Source organism: Osmerus eperlanus, chromosome 2, assembly GCF_963692335.1.
Source record: "Osmerus eperlanus chromosome 2, fOsmEpe2.1, whole genome shotgun sequence".
Classification (NCBI taxonomy): Eukaryota; Metazoa; Chordata; class Actinopteri; order Osmeriformes; family Osmeridae; genus Osmerus; species Osmerus eperlanus.
In genome coordinates this window covers 25,095,034-25,109,282 of record NC_085019.1, presented here as the reverse complement: position 1 = coordinate 25,109,282, position 14,249 = coordinate 25,095,034, and the positions used below count along the sequence as shown (strand labels likewise).

At 49.4% G+C, this 14,249-nt stretch overlaps 1 protein-coding gene across 1 annotated transcript in view; it reads left to right on the top strand.

Annotated features, from left to right (window-relative positions):
* LOC134015771 (fas-binding factor 1 homolog) overlaps window positions 1–14,249 on the top strand; it is a 47,413-nt gene that overhangs the window by 12,435 nt on the left and 20,729 nt on the right. Inside the window, exons 16-19 of the mRNA XM_062455312.1 lie at window positions 734–853; window positions 2,281–2,381; window positions 9,312–9,518; window positions 10,344–10,451. Coding sequence (XP_062311296.1) covers window positions 734–853; window positions 2,281–2,381; window positions 9,312–9,518; window positions 10,344–10,451 — 536 coding nt within the window. The remainder of the gene's footprint in view (window positions 1–733; window positions 854–2,280; window positions 2,382–9,311; window positions 9,519–10,343; window positions 10,452–14,249) is intronic.

Genomic DNA, 14,249 nt, shown 5'->3' with positions numbered 1-14,249 from the left:
GGTTACTAGCCCGATTCTCTAACCGCTCAGCCACCTGACTTCCTAGCACAGTAGAGATAGCTACGGTAGCACAGTAGAGCTAGCTATGGTAGCACAGTAGAGCTAGCTCCGGTAGCACAGTAGAGCTAGCTCCGGTAGCACAGTAGAGCTAGCTACGGTAGCACAGTAGAGCTAGCTACGGTAGCACAGTAGAGCTAGCTACGGTAGCACAGTACAGTTAGATATGGTAGCACAGTAGAGCAATAGAGGTAGTGGAGCTAACCCGAATCCTGGCATGAGGAAGCAGCTGTGTTTCACACCAGTTGTCTGTATCAGCTCACCATCTTCTCCTGCAACAGCAGGGTTAGGGTAGACTCACCATCTTCTCCTGCAACAGCAGGGTTAGGGTAGACTCACCATCTTCTCCTGCAACAGCAGGGTTAGGGTAGACTCACCATCTTCTCCTGCAACAGCAGGGTTAGGGTAGACTCACCATCTTCTCCTGCAACAGCAGGGTTAGGGTAGATTCACTATCTTCTACTGCAACAGCAGGGTTAGGTTAGACTCACCATCTTCTCCTGCAACAGCAGGGTTAGGGTAGATTCACCATCTTCTCCTGCAACAGCAGAGTTAGGGTAGACTATATATATAGACCCCAACACTAACCAGAAATGTAGAGTTAGAGTTAGGTAGGTACTTAGATGATCCCTAAGAGACATTGTGGTGTTACATAACTTGCTCTCTGTTTCCTTAGCAGCAGTTCAAACTACTGGGGCTAGGGGGTGCTGTGGATGTGTCAGGACTGCAGCAGCAAGCCAAGAAGAAGGAGGAAGAGCAGGACCTGTGGGCTCGCATCATCCAGCTGGAGGGACAGGTAGCTGGGTCGGGGTGTGAGACAAAGAGCTGGGTCGCAGTGGCGGCTGCTGGTCTTTCAAAGAGGGGAAGCTCATTTTCGGCCTACATCATAAAAACGTTGCATTTATTTGGCTAGTGCACTGGCTAGTTCACCCCTACGACGCCTAGCCTACTGTATGAATGAATGAACGAACAATCTAACGAAACGATATTAAACTCAAAGGAGGAAATGTGGGAATTAGGTTAAACTGAAACAAGGAATGTGGTGTATAATTGTATGAAATGTATGATGAACATTGGCTAGCAATTTCGCCAAGCAAATTCCAATAAATAGGTTGCAGCAGTTTGTCTTTCGACTACACTTGCAAAATCTGCGATGGGACTGAGCTCGAATAGCTTCGGCGACTTTTTATAGAACAAAAGCGCTGTTGATCAAAAGGAGATGCAGTCTTTCGACAGACCCTCCAATCATCACGCAGAAGCCCGGCATCCAGCACACTCCTCCATTCACCCCCAGAGACGCTGAGCGTCCGTGGGCGGGACATAATCGCAGCATTTATCCAATGACCGTATAGTTTCGAAGCACTGAAAAAAACTGTTCAAAGCAGTCCCATTAAGGTCCATGGACGCCAGGCTTCAACAGGGAAATGCACTGTGACGCTACGGGAAAGTATGAGAAGGAAATCAAGTCTACCTGCTTATATGTAGCTGATTCTGAATGAACGTGAGATGAACGTGTTCTAACGCATTTAAAATGTTAACACAATAGTAAATATTTGACCATTATTTTGGGACATTTTAAGGGAAGCCGAGCTTCCCTTGCAGTCATAAAGAAATTATGGGTTGGGGTGTGAGTGTGAGAGATAAGTAGATAGGTGTAAAACAGGTAGATGAGTATGACAGGTGTCTGGGTCAGGGTGTGAGATGGGTAGCTGGGTTGGGGTGTGAGACAGGTAGATGGTGGTGAGACAGGGAGATGGTGGTGAGACAGGTAGATGGGTGTGAGACAGGTAGATGGGTCCAGGAGGAGTACCCCTTTTCTGTTCTGGGCTCTCCTATGGAGATTAGCCACACCACTGACTGTGAATGTGCGTATGGGGGGGTCAAATGGCTGAGCGGTTAGGGAATCAGGCTTTTAATCAGAAGGTTGCTGGTTCGATTCCCGGTGTCAAATGACGTTGTGTCCTTGGGCAAGGCACTTCACCCTACTTGCCTTGGGGGGAATGTCCCTGTACTTACTATAAGTTGCGTCTGCTAAATGACTAAATGTAAATGTAATGTAAATGCATGGTGTCTGTGTGTGTACATGGCATGTACATGGTGTGTGTACATGGCATGTACATGGTGTGTGTACATGGCATGTACATGGTGTGTGTACATGGCATGTACATGGTGTGTGTACATGGTGTGTACATGGTGTGTGTATGGTGTGTGTGTGTGTTGCAGGTGAGAGTCCTGCAGCTGGAGAGGGACCAGACTCAGATGCAGCTGGAGAGCGCCCAGCAGAGACACATACAAGACACTGAGCTGATGGAGAATGCACACAGGTGTGTGTGTTCATGTGTGTTCTCATGGCTGTGTAACTGTGTATGTGTGTGTGTAGGTATCAGGGTTCGTACAAGGTGCTTAAAGTGCTTGAAGTACTTGAATTTGACTTTTTGGATTTAAGTCCTGGAAAACCCTCAAACAGTCATATTAATGACAAGGTACTTGAAAAATGCTTGAATTATTTAAATCCAATTTAAACAATATATATATAAACACAGAGAGGACGCTGGTGTCTGTTGTTTGCCGCTTCTCTGTCTAAACAGTGTTCTTTTTTTCCTTTATTGGAGTGTTTTCTTTTCTTTAATTTTCTTTTTTACTGAGTGATACCAAACTGAAGACTTTTGACTCACCGTACTACCATCTCCCCATCATTGGCTGATTGCTGGTCACTTCCACTGCTAGTGGGTAAATATCTGGACCTCTCCGTAGTTTTTGCAGCGCTAAATTTGCAAGGTACACTCCTGGGACAGACACTCAGCTATCCCGGCGTGTGTCTGGCCTCAACTACTGTGCTATGGACCATTTTTCTCGCTGTGCCTGACAGTCCTACATCACTCTGCTTGGCTAACAACTAGCTCCAGGCTAACCCCTTCGACGACTGGCATGAAGCTTAAGGATTCCATCCCGCAGCTGCTAAATCTCAACAACCACCAGAGGTGAGGGGACCTGTCCATCATGAGGGGGCACAGAGGTGAGGGGACCTGTCCATCATGAGGGGGCACAGAGGTCAGGGGACCTGTCCATCATGAGGGGGCACAGAGGTGAGGGGACCTGTCCATCATGAGGGGGCACAGAGGTGAGGGGACCTGTCCATCATGAGGGGGCACAGAGGTGAGGGGACCTGTCCATCATGAGGGGGCACAGAGGTCAGGGGACCTGTCCATCATGAGGGGGCACAGAGGTGAGGGGACCTGTCCATCATGAGGGGGCACAGAGGTGAGGGGACCTGTCCATCATGAGGGGGCACAGAGGTGAGGGGACCTGTCCATCATGAGGGGGCACCAGAGGTGAGGGGACCTGTCCATCATGAGGGGGCACCAGAGGTGAGGGGACCTGTCCATCATGAGGGGGCACCAGAGGTGAGGGGACCTGTCCATCATGAGGGGGCACAGAGGTGAGGGGACCTGTCCATCATGAGGGGGCACCAGAGGTGAGGGGACCTGTCCATCATGAGGGGGCACAGAGGTGATTACCATTCCAACGTGCATTACAACCATCAAAGAAGTTGGATTTCAACTCCGACCACGTTACGTCCACAGAAGATCTTGTCGAAAGTTTATTTACCATCAGCCTGGCCATTCTGCGTCAGCCATTCCATCCATCTGGACCACTGTCGCACATCTGCCCCGTCATCAGAGCGATGTCACTCTCGGTGTTAGTAACACAGGAAACACACCAAGATCTCTACGCCCTGAACATGACAACCTGGGAAACATCGCAAGATCTCGGCACATCAGGCAGGACAGAAAATGTGGAGTTGATCCCAGTGTACTACGGCCTCTACAGAGATCTATCATCCCATCAACACTTAAAATATAACTTTTTAACACACAATCCCTCGCAAATAAGGCATCTCTCATTCAAGACCACATAATAGACAAGGGATTAGACTTTATGTGCAGAATCATGGCATCAGCCAGAGGTCTACTCAGCACTAAATGAAGTCTGTCCCCCCGGCTACAGTTACCTGGAAAAAGCCCGCAGCACAGGTCATGGTGGTGGCCTGGCTGTTATATACAGAAATAAATTGGAGCTGTCCCCCCTTCCTCTGCCTACATTGTCATCATTTGAATGGTTTGCTTTTAAATGTAAACCCCCTTTCCCCATTACAATACTCCTCATCTACCGGTCCCCTAAACTAAACTCAGCTTTCATCTCAGAAATGCACGACCTTCTCACAACACTTTGCACCACCTCTGCCAACATTATAATTCTCTGAGATATAAATATTCATGTAGACACCCCCTCCTGCCACTTTGCAGCTGAGTTTCTGCAACTACTGGACTGCCTTAACCTCCAACAGCATGTTGATGTCCCCACACACTCTAAGGGGCACACACTAGACCTTGTCATTTCAAACTTCGCCCCCATTAGCAACCTTTTTGTGTATGATCTGGGTGTGTCTGATCACAAGGCCATCTCAATGGACTTACTTTTCCCCCCCCTCCCACACCAAAGAAAAGCGTCAAATATGCTTCAGAGACCTGAAAAAGATCAACCCAGGCACCCTGACCATAGACCTCCAGCATCTCTCCTCTGCCGATTTCTCCTCAGTCAATGAATTGGTTGACTTCTACAATAAATCACTTAGCAGTCTCCTAGATCTTCACGCCCCTCTCAGAACAAAAACTGTCACCTTTTCACGCTCAGCCCCTTGGTACACCTGTGAACTGCGGAAGATGAAAACAGCTGGGCGTGTCCTTGAGCGACGCCTCAGGACTCACTGTCTATAGGCAAGCCTATAGAGTCCACCAAGGTCACTGAGAGAAGCACGGTCACAGTACTACTCCAACATTATCAACAATAGCCCTGGAAACTCCAAACAACTTTTCTCAACTATAAACCACATCCTGAAACCACAAACTCTCTCTCATCTAGAAGCCACAGAAGAAAGGTGCAACAATTTTTATCTCCTTTTTCAGAGAAAAAGTAGACACCCTGTCTATCCCGACTGCCGACCCACAGCTTGGGTTTACCCAACCTCTCTACTGTTTTTCCGGCATCTCACAGCAAGAGGTTTAGAGCATCATCAGAAAGATGAAACCATCCACCTGTGCCCTGGACCCTTTCCCCACAGCCCTGGTAAAATACAATTTCCATGCCATCTACACTGAAAACTGCTGTCATCAGACCACTCCTCAAAAAAGCGACCTTAGACCCAGAAGTTTTTGCCAACTACAGGCCCATCTCCAACCTTCCATTCCTTCCCAAGGTGTTGGAAAAAGTAGTTGCTGCACAACTTCAAGACCATCTACGACCATCTGGTACGCTGCTGCCAAGGACAAGAGCAGGCTGCAACGTATCATCCGCACTGCTGAGAAGTTGATTGGCTGTAATCTGCCTACCCTCGAGGACCTGCACACCTCGAGGAACTGGAGGCGAGCGAGGAAGATTGTGGCCGACTCCTCCCACCCTGGTCACTCCCCTCCGGCAGAAGGCTGCGGTCCATCAGGACCAATACCACACGCCACAAAAACAATTTCTTCCCTTCCGCTGTTGGCCTCTTCAACAAGGCCAAGGGTTCAAACTGACTTTTATGACTTAATGTCCTAATAATACATTGCTTTTTGCACTGCATCACACAATTGTATCTTGCGCCATTTGTATTTTTGGTATATTTTGTATTATTGGAATTTTTGTATTTTTATATTGTAAATTACGGCAACTTATGTTTTATTTTATATTCTATTGTATATTTTACTTTAATTCTAATTCCACTTAGTATTGCTAGTTCCACTTAGTATTGCTAGTTATGTACCCTTAGTATAGTTAGTCCTCATATTTAAATTTAAGATTCCTATATGTTTAATTTATGCACCTTCCTGCCAAAGCAAATTCCTTGTCTGTGCAAACTTTCATGGCGAATAAAACCCATTCTGATTCTGAACTAAACAACCAGTCTGGTTGACTGGTTGCTTGCTTCTTCACCGTTTACATTCCGCCATCGGTCTCTCTGACTCTGTCAGAACTGGTTTTTATCCTACCTCACCGGGAGAACTGAGTATGTCGCCTTGGGAGAGGCGAAATCCCTGACACACAACGTCACCTGTGGTGTCCCTCAAGGCTCAGTGCTTGGCCCCATCCTGTTCATTCTCTACATGCTCCCCCTTGGCCATGTCATCGGCCGGCATGGAACTTCATTCCATTGCTATGCTGATGACACTCAACTGTACCTGAGGACAAACCAAACCTCCTCTGCAGCCTTGCTATCATCCACCCTGACCACCTGCCTGGAGGAGATTAAGGCATGGATGAAGCAACATTTCCTGCAATTAAACAGCTCCAAGACTGAAGACATTTTAGTCGGCACCCGTCACTCTCCACCTGGGAGGAAGGGAGAGAGGGAGGGAGGTGGAGAGACTACGAGACCTGAAGAGGTGGGAGGTAGAGAGGGAGGGAGGTGGAGAGACTACGAGAGGTCCGGTCATCCGTCATCACCAGCATCACTTTTTTTGGCCAGGATATTCCACTTTCACCATCAGTCACCAACCTGGGCATTAAAATGGACTCTCATCTGACCTTTGAGGCTCACATCAAACATCTGTGTAAAACCTCCTTTTTCCCTTACCACCTGAGGACTCCACAGACTGTGGAATGCTCTCCCTGACCACCTGAGGACTCCACAGACTGTGGAATGCTCTCCCTGATCACCTGAGGACACCACAGACTGTGGAATGCTCTCCCTGATCACCTGAAGACTCCACAGACTGTGGAATGCTCTCCCTGATCACCTGAGGACTCCACAGACTGTGGAATGCTCTCCCTGATCACCTGAGGACTCCACAGACTGTGGAATGCTCTCCCTGATCACCTGAGGACTCCACAGACTGTGGAATGCTCTCCCTGATCACCTGAGGACTCCACAGACTGTGGAATGCTCTCCCTGATCACCTGAGGACTCCACAGACTGTGGAATGCTCTCCCTGATCACCTGAAGACTCCACAGACTGGAATGCTCTCCCTGATCACCTGAAGACTCCACAGCCTGTGGAATGCTCTCCCTGATCACCTGAGGACTCCACAGACTGGAATGCTCTCCCTGATCACCTGAGGACACCACAGACTGTGGAATGCTCTCCCTGATCACCTGAAGACTCCACAGACTGTGGAATGCTCTCCCTGATCACCTGAGGACTCCACAGACTGTGGAATGCTCTCCCTGATCACCTGAGGACTCCACAGACTGTGGAATGCTCTCCCTGATCACCTGAGGACTCCACAGACTGTGGAATGCTCTCCCTGATCACCTGAGGACTCCACAGACTGTGGAATGCTCTCCCTGATCACCTGAGGACTCCACAGACTGTGGAATGCTCTCCCTGATCACCTGAAGACTCCACAGACTGGAATGCTCTCCCTGATCACCTGAGGACTCCACAGACTGTGGAATGCTCTCCCTGATCACCTGAGGACACCACAGACTGTGGAATGCTCTCCCTGATCACCTGAGGACACCACAGACTGTGGAATGCTCTCCCTGATCACCTGAAGACTCCACAGCCTGTGGAATGCTCTCCCTGATCACCTGAGGACTCCACAGACTGTGGAATGCTCTCCCTGATCACCTGAGGACACCACAGACTGTGGAATGCTCTCCCTGATCACCTGAGGACTCCACAGACTGTGGAATGCTCTCCCTGACCACCTGAGGACTCCACAGACTGTGGAATGCTCTCCCTGATCACCTGAGGACACCACAGACTGTGGAATGCTCTCCCTGACCACCTGAGGACTCCACAGACTGTGGAATGCTCTCCCTGATCACCTGAGGACACCACAGACTGTGGAATGCTCTCCCTGATCACCTGAAGACTCCACAGACTGTGGAATGCTCTCCCTGATCACCTGAAGACTCCACAGACTGGAATGCTCTCCCTGATCACCTGAGGACTCCACAGCCTGTGGAATGCTCTCCCTGATCACCTGAGGACTCCACAGCCTGTGGAATGCTCTCCCTGATCACCTGAGGACACCACAGACTGTGGAATGCTCTCCCTGATCACCTGAGGACTCCACAGACTGTGGAATGCTCTCCCTGATCACCTGAGGACTCCACAGACTGTGGAATGCTCTCCCTGATCACCTGAGGACACCACAGACTGTGGAATGCTCTCCCTGATCACCTGAGGACTCCACAGACTGTGGAATGCTCTCCCTGATCACCTGAGGACACCACAGACTGTGGAATGCTCTCCCTGATCACCTGAGGACTCCACAGACTGTGGAATGCTCTCCCTGATCACCTGAGGACACCACAGACTGTGGAATGCTCTCCCTGATCACCTGAGGACACCACAGACTGTGGAATGCTCTCCCTGATCACCTGAGGACTCCACAGACTGTGGAATGCTCTCCCTGATCACCTGAGGACACCACAGACTGTGGAATGCTCTCCCTGATCACCTGAGGACTCCACAGACTGTGGAATGCTCTCCCTGACCACCTGAGGACTCCACAGACTGTGGAATGCTCTCCCTGATCACCTGAGGACTCCACAGACTGTGGAATGCTCTCCCTGATCACCTGAGGACTCCACAGACTGTGGAATGCTCTCCCTGATCACCTGAGGACTCCACAGACTGTGGAATGCTCTCCCTGATCACCTGAGGACTCCACAGACTGTGGAATGCTCTCCCTGATCACCTGAGGACACCACAGACTGTGGAATGCTCTCCCTGATCACCTGAGGACACCACAGACTGTGGAATGCTCTCCCTGATCACCTGAGGACACCACAGACTGTGGAATGCTCTCCCTGATCACCTGAGGACTCCACAGACTGTGGAATGCTCTCCCTGATCACCTGAGGACTCCACAGACTGTGGAATGCTCTCCCTGATCACCTGAGGACTCCACAGACTGTGGAATGCTCTCCCTGATCAGTGGAAACATGGCCTAAAAACCCACCTTTTTAACAGAGCCTTTTGTTGATTGACTTTTTTTTCCAGTTTCTTTTCAACTTTTTGGTCGACATGATTGTTTTTATTTAATTTTATTCGCCCTTTCTTGTTTTTAACCTGTAGCACTTTGATATTTTAGTTAATATAAAGTGCATTATAAATATTATTATATTAATGTACAGTACATTTGAAGTGTTCATAAAAAAACAAAAACATAAATACAGTCTTTTCGCTCAAAATCTCTGTACTGTTCTCTGTTCTCATGGCTGTTTGTAACCTTTGTGTGTAACTGTGTGTGTGTGTGTGCAGGGCCAGGGTGCAGCTGCTGGAAGAGTCTGCGGGGCAGCAGGAGGCACAGGCGCGGCAGGAGGCTGAGAACCTGCAGGAACGTCTGTCCGACCTGACCCGGCTGGCCCAGCTGGAGAGGAACCAGCTGCAGGAGCAGCTGCAGCACCGCCTGGCCCACGCACAGCTGGACCGAGACAGGGAGGTGGAGAGACTACGAGACCTGCAGAGGTGGGAGGGAGGGAGAGAGGGAGGGAGGGAGGGAGGTGGAGAGACTACGAGACCTGCAGAGGTGGGAGGGAGGTGGAGAGACTACGAGACCTGCAGAGGTGGGAGGGAGGGAGAGAGGGAGGGAGGGAGGTGGAGAGACTACGAGACCTGCAGAGGTGGGAGGGAGGGAGAGAGACTACGAGACCTGCAGAGGTGGGAGAGAGGGAGGGAGGGAGGTGGAGAGACTACGAGACCTGCAGAGGTGGGAGGAAGGGAGAGAGGGAGGGAGGTGGAGAGACTACGAGACCTGCAGAGGTGGGAGGGAGGTGGAGAGACTACGAGACCTGCAGAGGTGGGAGGTAGAGAGGGAGGGAGGTGGAGAGACTACGAGACCTGCAGAGGTGGGAGGTAGAGAGGGAGGGAGGTGGAGAGACTACGAGACCTGCAGAGGTGGGAGGTAGAGAGAGAGGGAGGGAGGTGGAGAGACTACGAGACCTGCAGAGGTGGGAGGGAGGGAGAGAGGGAGGGAGGTGGAGAGACTACGAGACCTGCAGAGGTGGGAGGTAGAGAGGGAGGGAGGTGGAGAGACTACGAGACCTGCAGAGGTGGGAGGTAGAGAGAGAGGGAGGGAGGGAGGTGGAGAGACTACGAGACCTGCAGAGGTGGGAGGGAGGGAGAGAGGGAGGGAGGTGGAGAGACTACGAGACCTGCAGAGGTGGGAGGTAGAGAGGGAGGGAGGGAGGTGGATTAATACCAGGCAGACTTAGGGTACAGCTGGTTATGTGTGTGATGTTCGTGGTGTGTTTAGGGTTAGGGTTGATTGTGTGTGATGATCCTTGTGTGCAGGACGTCTATTCTAGAGATGAAGAAGGATCATGAGGAGCAGGTCCAGACATTGAAGAGGCTGAAGGACGAGGAGATCGACGCTGTGACTAGCGCCACCTCCCAGACCAGGTCAGCCAACCACCTACGCTACACACTGACGGCTACTTTTCTGTCAGATATGTTTGTGCATGTACAGTGGGGAGAACAAGTATTTGATACACTGCCAATTTTGCAGGTTTTCCCACTTACAAAGCATGTAGAAGTCTGTAAGTTTTATCATAGGTACTCTTCAACTGTGAGTGACGGAATCTAAAACAAAAATCCAGAAAATCACATTGTATGATTTTTAAGTATTTAATTTGCATTTTATTGCATGACATAAGTATTTGATACATCAGAAAAGCAGACCTTAATATTTGGTACAGAAACCTTTGTTTGCAATTACAGAGATCATACGTTTCCTGTAGTTCTTGACCAGGTTTGCACACACTGCAGCAGGGATTTTGGCCCACTCCTACATACATACCTTCTCCAGATCCTTCAGGTTTCAGGGCTGTTGCTGGGCTATATGGACTTTCAGCTCCCTCCAAAGATTTTCTATTGGATTCAGGTCTGGAGACTGGCTAGGCCACTCCAGGACCTTGAGATGCTTCTTACGGAGCCAGTCCTTAGTTGCCCTGGCTGTGTGTTTCGGGTCGTTGTCATGCTGGAAGACCCAGCCACGACCCATCTTCAATGCTCTTACTGAGGGAAGGAGGCCCAGCCACGACCCATCTTCAATGCTCTTACTGAGGGAAGGAGGCCCAGCCACGACTCATCTTCAATGCTCTTACTGAGGGAAGGAGGCCCAGCCACGACTCATCTTTAATGCTCTTACTGAGGGAAGGAGGCCCAGCCACGACTCATCTTCAATGCTCTTACTGAGGGAAGGAGGCCCAGCCACGACTCATCTTCAATGCTCTTACTGAGGGAAGGAGGCCCAGCCACGACCCATCTTCAATGCTCTTACTGAGGGAAGGAGGCCCAGCCACGACTCATCTTCAATGCTCTTACTGAGGGAAGGAGGTTGTTGGCCAAGATCTCGCGATACATGGCCCCATCCATCCTCCCCTCAATACGGTGCAGTGATACATGGCCCCATCCATCCTCCCCTCAATACGGTGCAGTCGTCCTGTCCCCATCCATCCTCCCCTCAATACGGTGCAGTCGTCCTGTCCCCATCCATCCTCCCCTCAATACGGTGCAGTCGTCCTGAAAAGCATCCCCAAAGAATGATGTTTCCACCTCCCATGTTCACGGTTGGGATGGTGTAGAATGATGTTTCCACCTCCATGTTCACGGTTGGGATGGTGTAGAATGATGTTTCCACCTCCATGTTCACGGTTGGGATGGTGTAGAATGATGTTTCCACCTCCATGTTCACGGTTGGGATGGTGTAGAATGATGTTTCCACCTCCATGTTCACGGTTGGGATGGTGTAGAATGATGTTTCCACCTCCATGTTCACGGTTGGGATGGTGTAGAATGATGTTTCCACCTCCATGTTCACGGTTGGGATGGTGTAGAATGATGTTTCCACCTCCATGTTCACGGTTGGGATGGTGTAGAATGATGTTTCCACCTCCATGTTCACGGTTGGGATGGTGTAGAATGATGTTTCCACCTCCATGTTCACGGTTGGGATGGTGTAGAATGATGTTTCCACCTCCATGTTCACGGTTGGGATGGTGTAGAATGATGTTTCCACCTCCATGTTCACGGTTGGGATGGTGTAGAATGATGTTTCCACCTCCATGTTCACGGTTGGGATGGTGTAGAATGATGTTTCCACCTCCATGTTCACGGTTGGGATGGTGTAGAATGATGTTTCCACCTCCATGTTCACGGTTGGGATGGTGTAGAATGATGTTTCCACCTCCATGTTCACGGTTGGGATGGTGTAGAATGATGTTTCCACCTCCATGTTCACGGTTGGGATGGTGTAGAATGATGTTTCCACCTCCATGTTCACGGTTGGGATGGTGTAGAATGATGTTTCCACCTCCATGTTCACGGTTGGGATGGTGTAGAATGATGTTTCCACCTCCATGTTCACGGTTGGGATGGTGTAGAATGATGTTTCCACCTCCATGTTCACGGTTGGGATGGTGTAGAATGATGTTTCCACCTCCATGTTCACGGTTGGGATGGTGTAGAATGATGTTTCCACCTCCATGTTCACGGTTGGGATGGTGTAGAATGATGTTTCCACCTCCATGTTCACGGTTGGGATGGTGTAGAATGATGTTTCCACCTCCATGTTCACGGTTGGGATGGTGTAGAATGATGTTTCCACCTCCATGTTCACGGTTGGGATGGTGTAGAATGATGTTTCCACCTCCATGTTCACGGTTGGGATGGTGTAGAATGATGTTTCCACCTCCATGTTCACGGTTGGGATGGTGTAGAATGATGTTTCCACCTCCATGTTCACGGTTGGGATGGTGTAGAATGATGTTTCCACCTCCATGTTCACGGTTGGGATGGTGTAGAATGATGTTTCCACCTCCATGTTCACGGTTGGGATGGTGTAGAATGATGTTTCCACCTCCATGTTCACGGTTGGGATGGTGTAGAATGATGTTTCCACCTCCATGTTCACGGTTGGGATGGTGTAGAATGATGTTTCCACCTCCATGTTCACGGTTGGGATGGTGTAGAATGATGTTTCCACCTCCATGTTCACGGTTGGGATGGTGTAGAATGATGTTTCCACCTCCATGTTCACGGTTGGGATGGTGTAGAATGATGTTTCCACCTCCATGTTCACGGTTGGGATGGTGTAGAATGATGTTTCCACCTCCATGTTCACGGTTGGGATGGTGTAGAATGATGTTTCCACCTCCATGTTCACGGTTGGGATGGTGTAGAATGATGTTTCCACCTCCATGTTCACGGTTGGGATGGTGTTCTTGGGGTTGTACTCATCCTTCTTCCTCCAAAGTGGATTTTAGACCAAAAAGCTCTATTTTTGTCTCATCAGACCACACGATCTTCTCCCATTACTCCTCTGGATCATCCAGATGGTCATTGGCAAACTTCAGACGGGCCTGGACATGCGCTGGCTTGAGCAGGGGGGACCTTGCGTGCGCTTCAGGCAGTGTTGTGCACGTTCATACCTCTCATGAACTCGTTCAAAGTTCAGTTCATACAAGTAAACATGAATAGTTCACGTTCATAGTTCACCATTTAAATTCTGAACTAGTTCATAGTTCAGTTAATTTCATAGTTTTAAGGTGTGTGTTTACTGTGTGTAAAAATACTGTGTACAAAAAATAATAAGGTGCATCAGATCAGATGTAGTCGCTGAGTTTGCGTCTCAGCTTTCACGCCATTTTTATGAGACCAAGAGCTGTTGTCTTGGAATACGTTGCTTGTTTGGTCTACATGTGTGTGCGATGAATCATGGGCTATGTAGTGCGAAGTCGAGTTAGTTGGTTTAGGTTAGGCTCCATAGCGAGAAGGTTATGGGCACTGAGCAACGACATGGTGCAAGCATTCGATTTAGACAGCGTCTCTACTCAGGAGAAGGAAAACATTCCGTAACGTTTTAGCTAGACATCAGATAATATTTTAACACCCCTAGCCGGGATGCTAATCGAGGAGTCGGGAGTCAACCGGTGGGAGTACTGAGTGTTTATTATCGATACACAGACAGTTGTGGGCCACTGTCTACGCCTTAACTTATAACAGAACAATTCTAATACCGATGCTTAATCGCTCTTGACCTGCTGTTTACTCAACGACATGTATTGTTGCACTCAAAGTAATAAAGAGATTGATGCCCGCCAAAACACGCTTATATATAGGCTACAGCCAAAAGACTCACCCCAGCTATCCCACAACCCCCAGAGCCTCTAATAAGAACCTGAACATTTACAAACACAC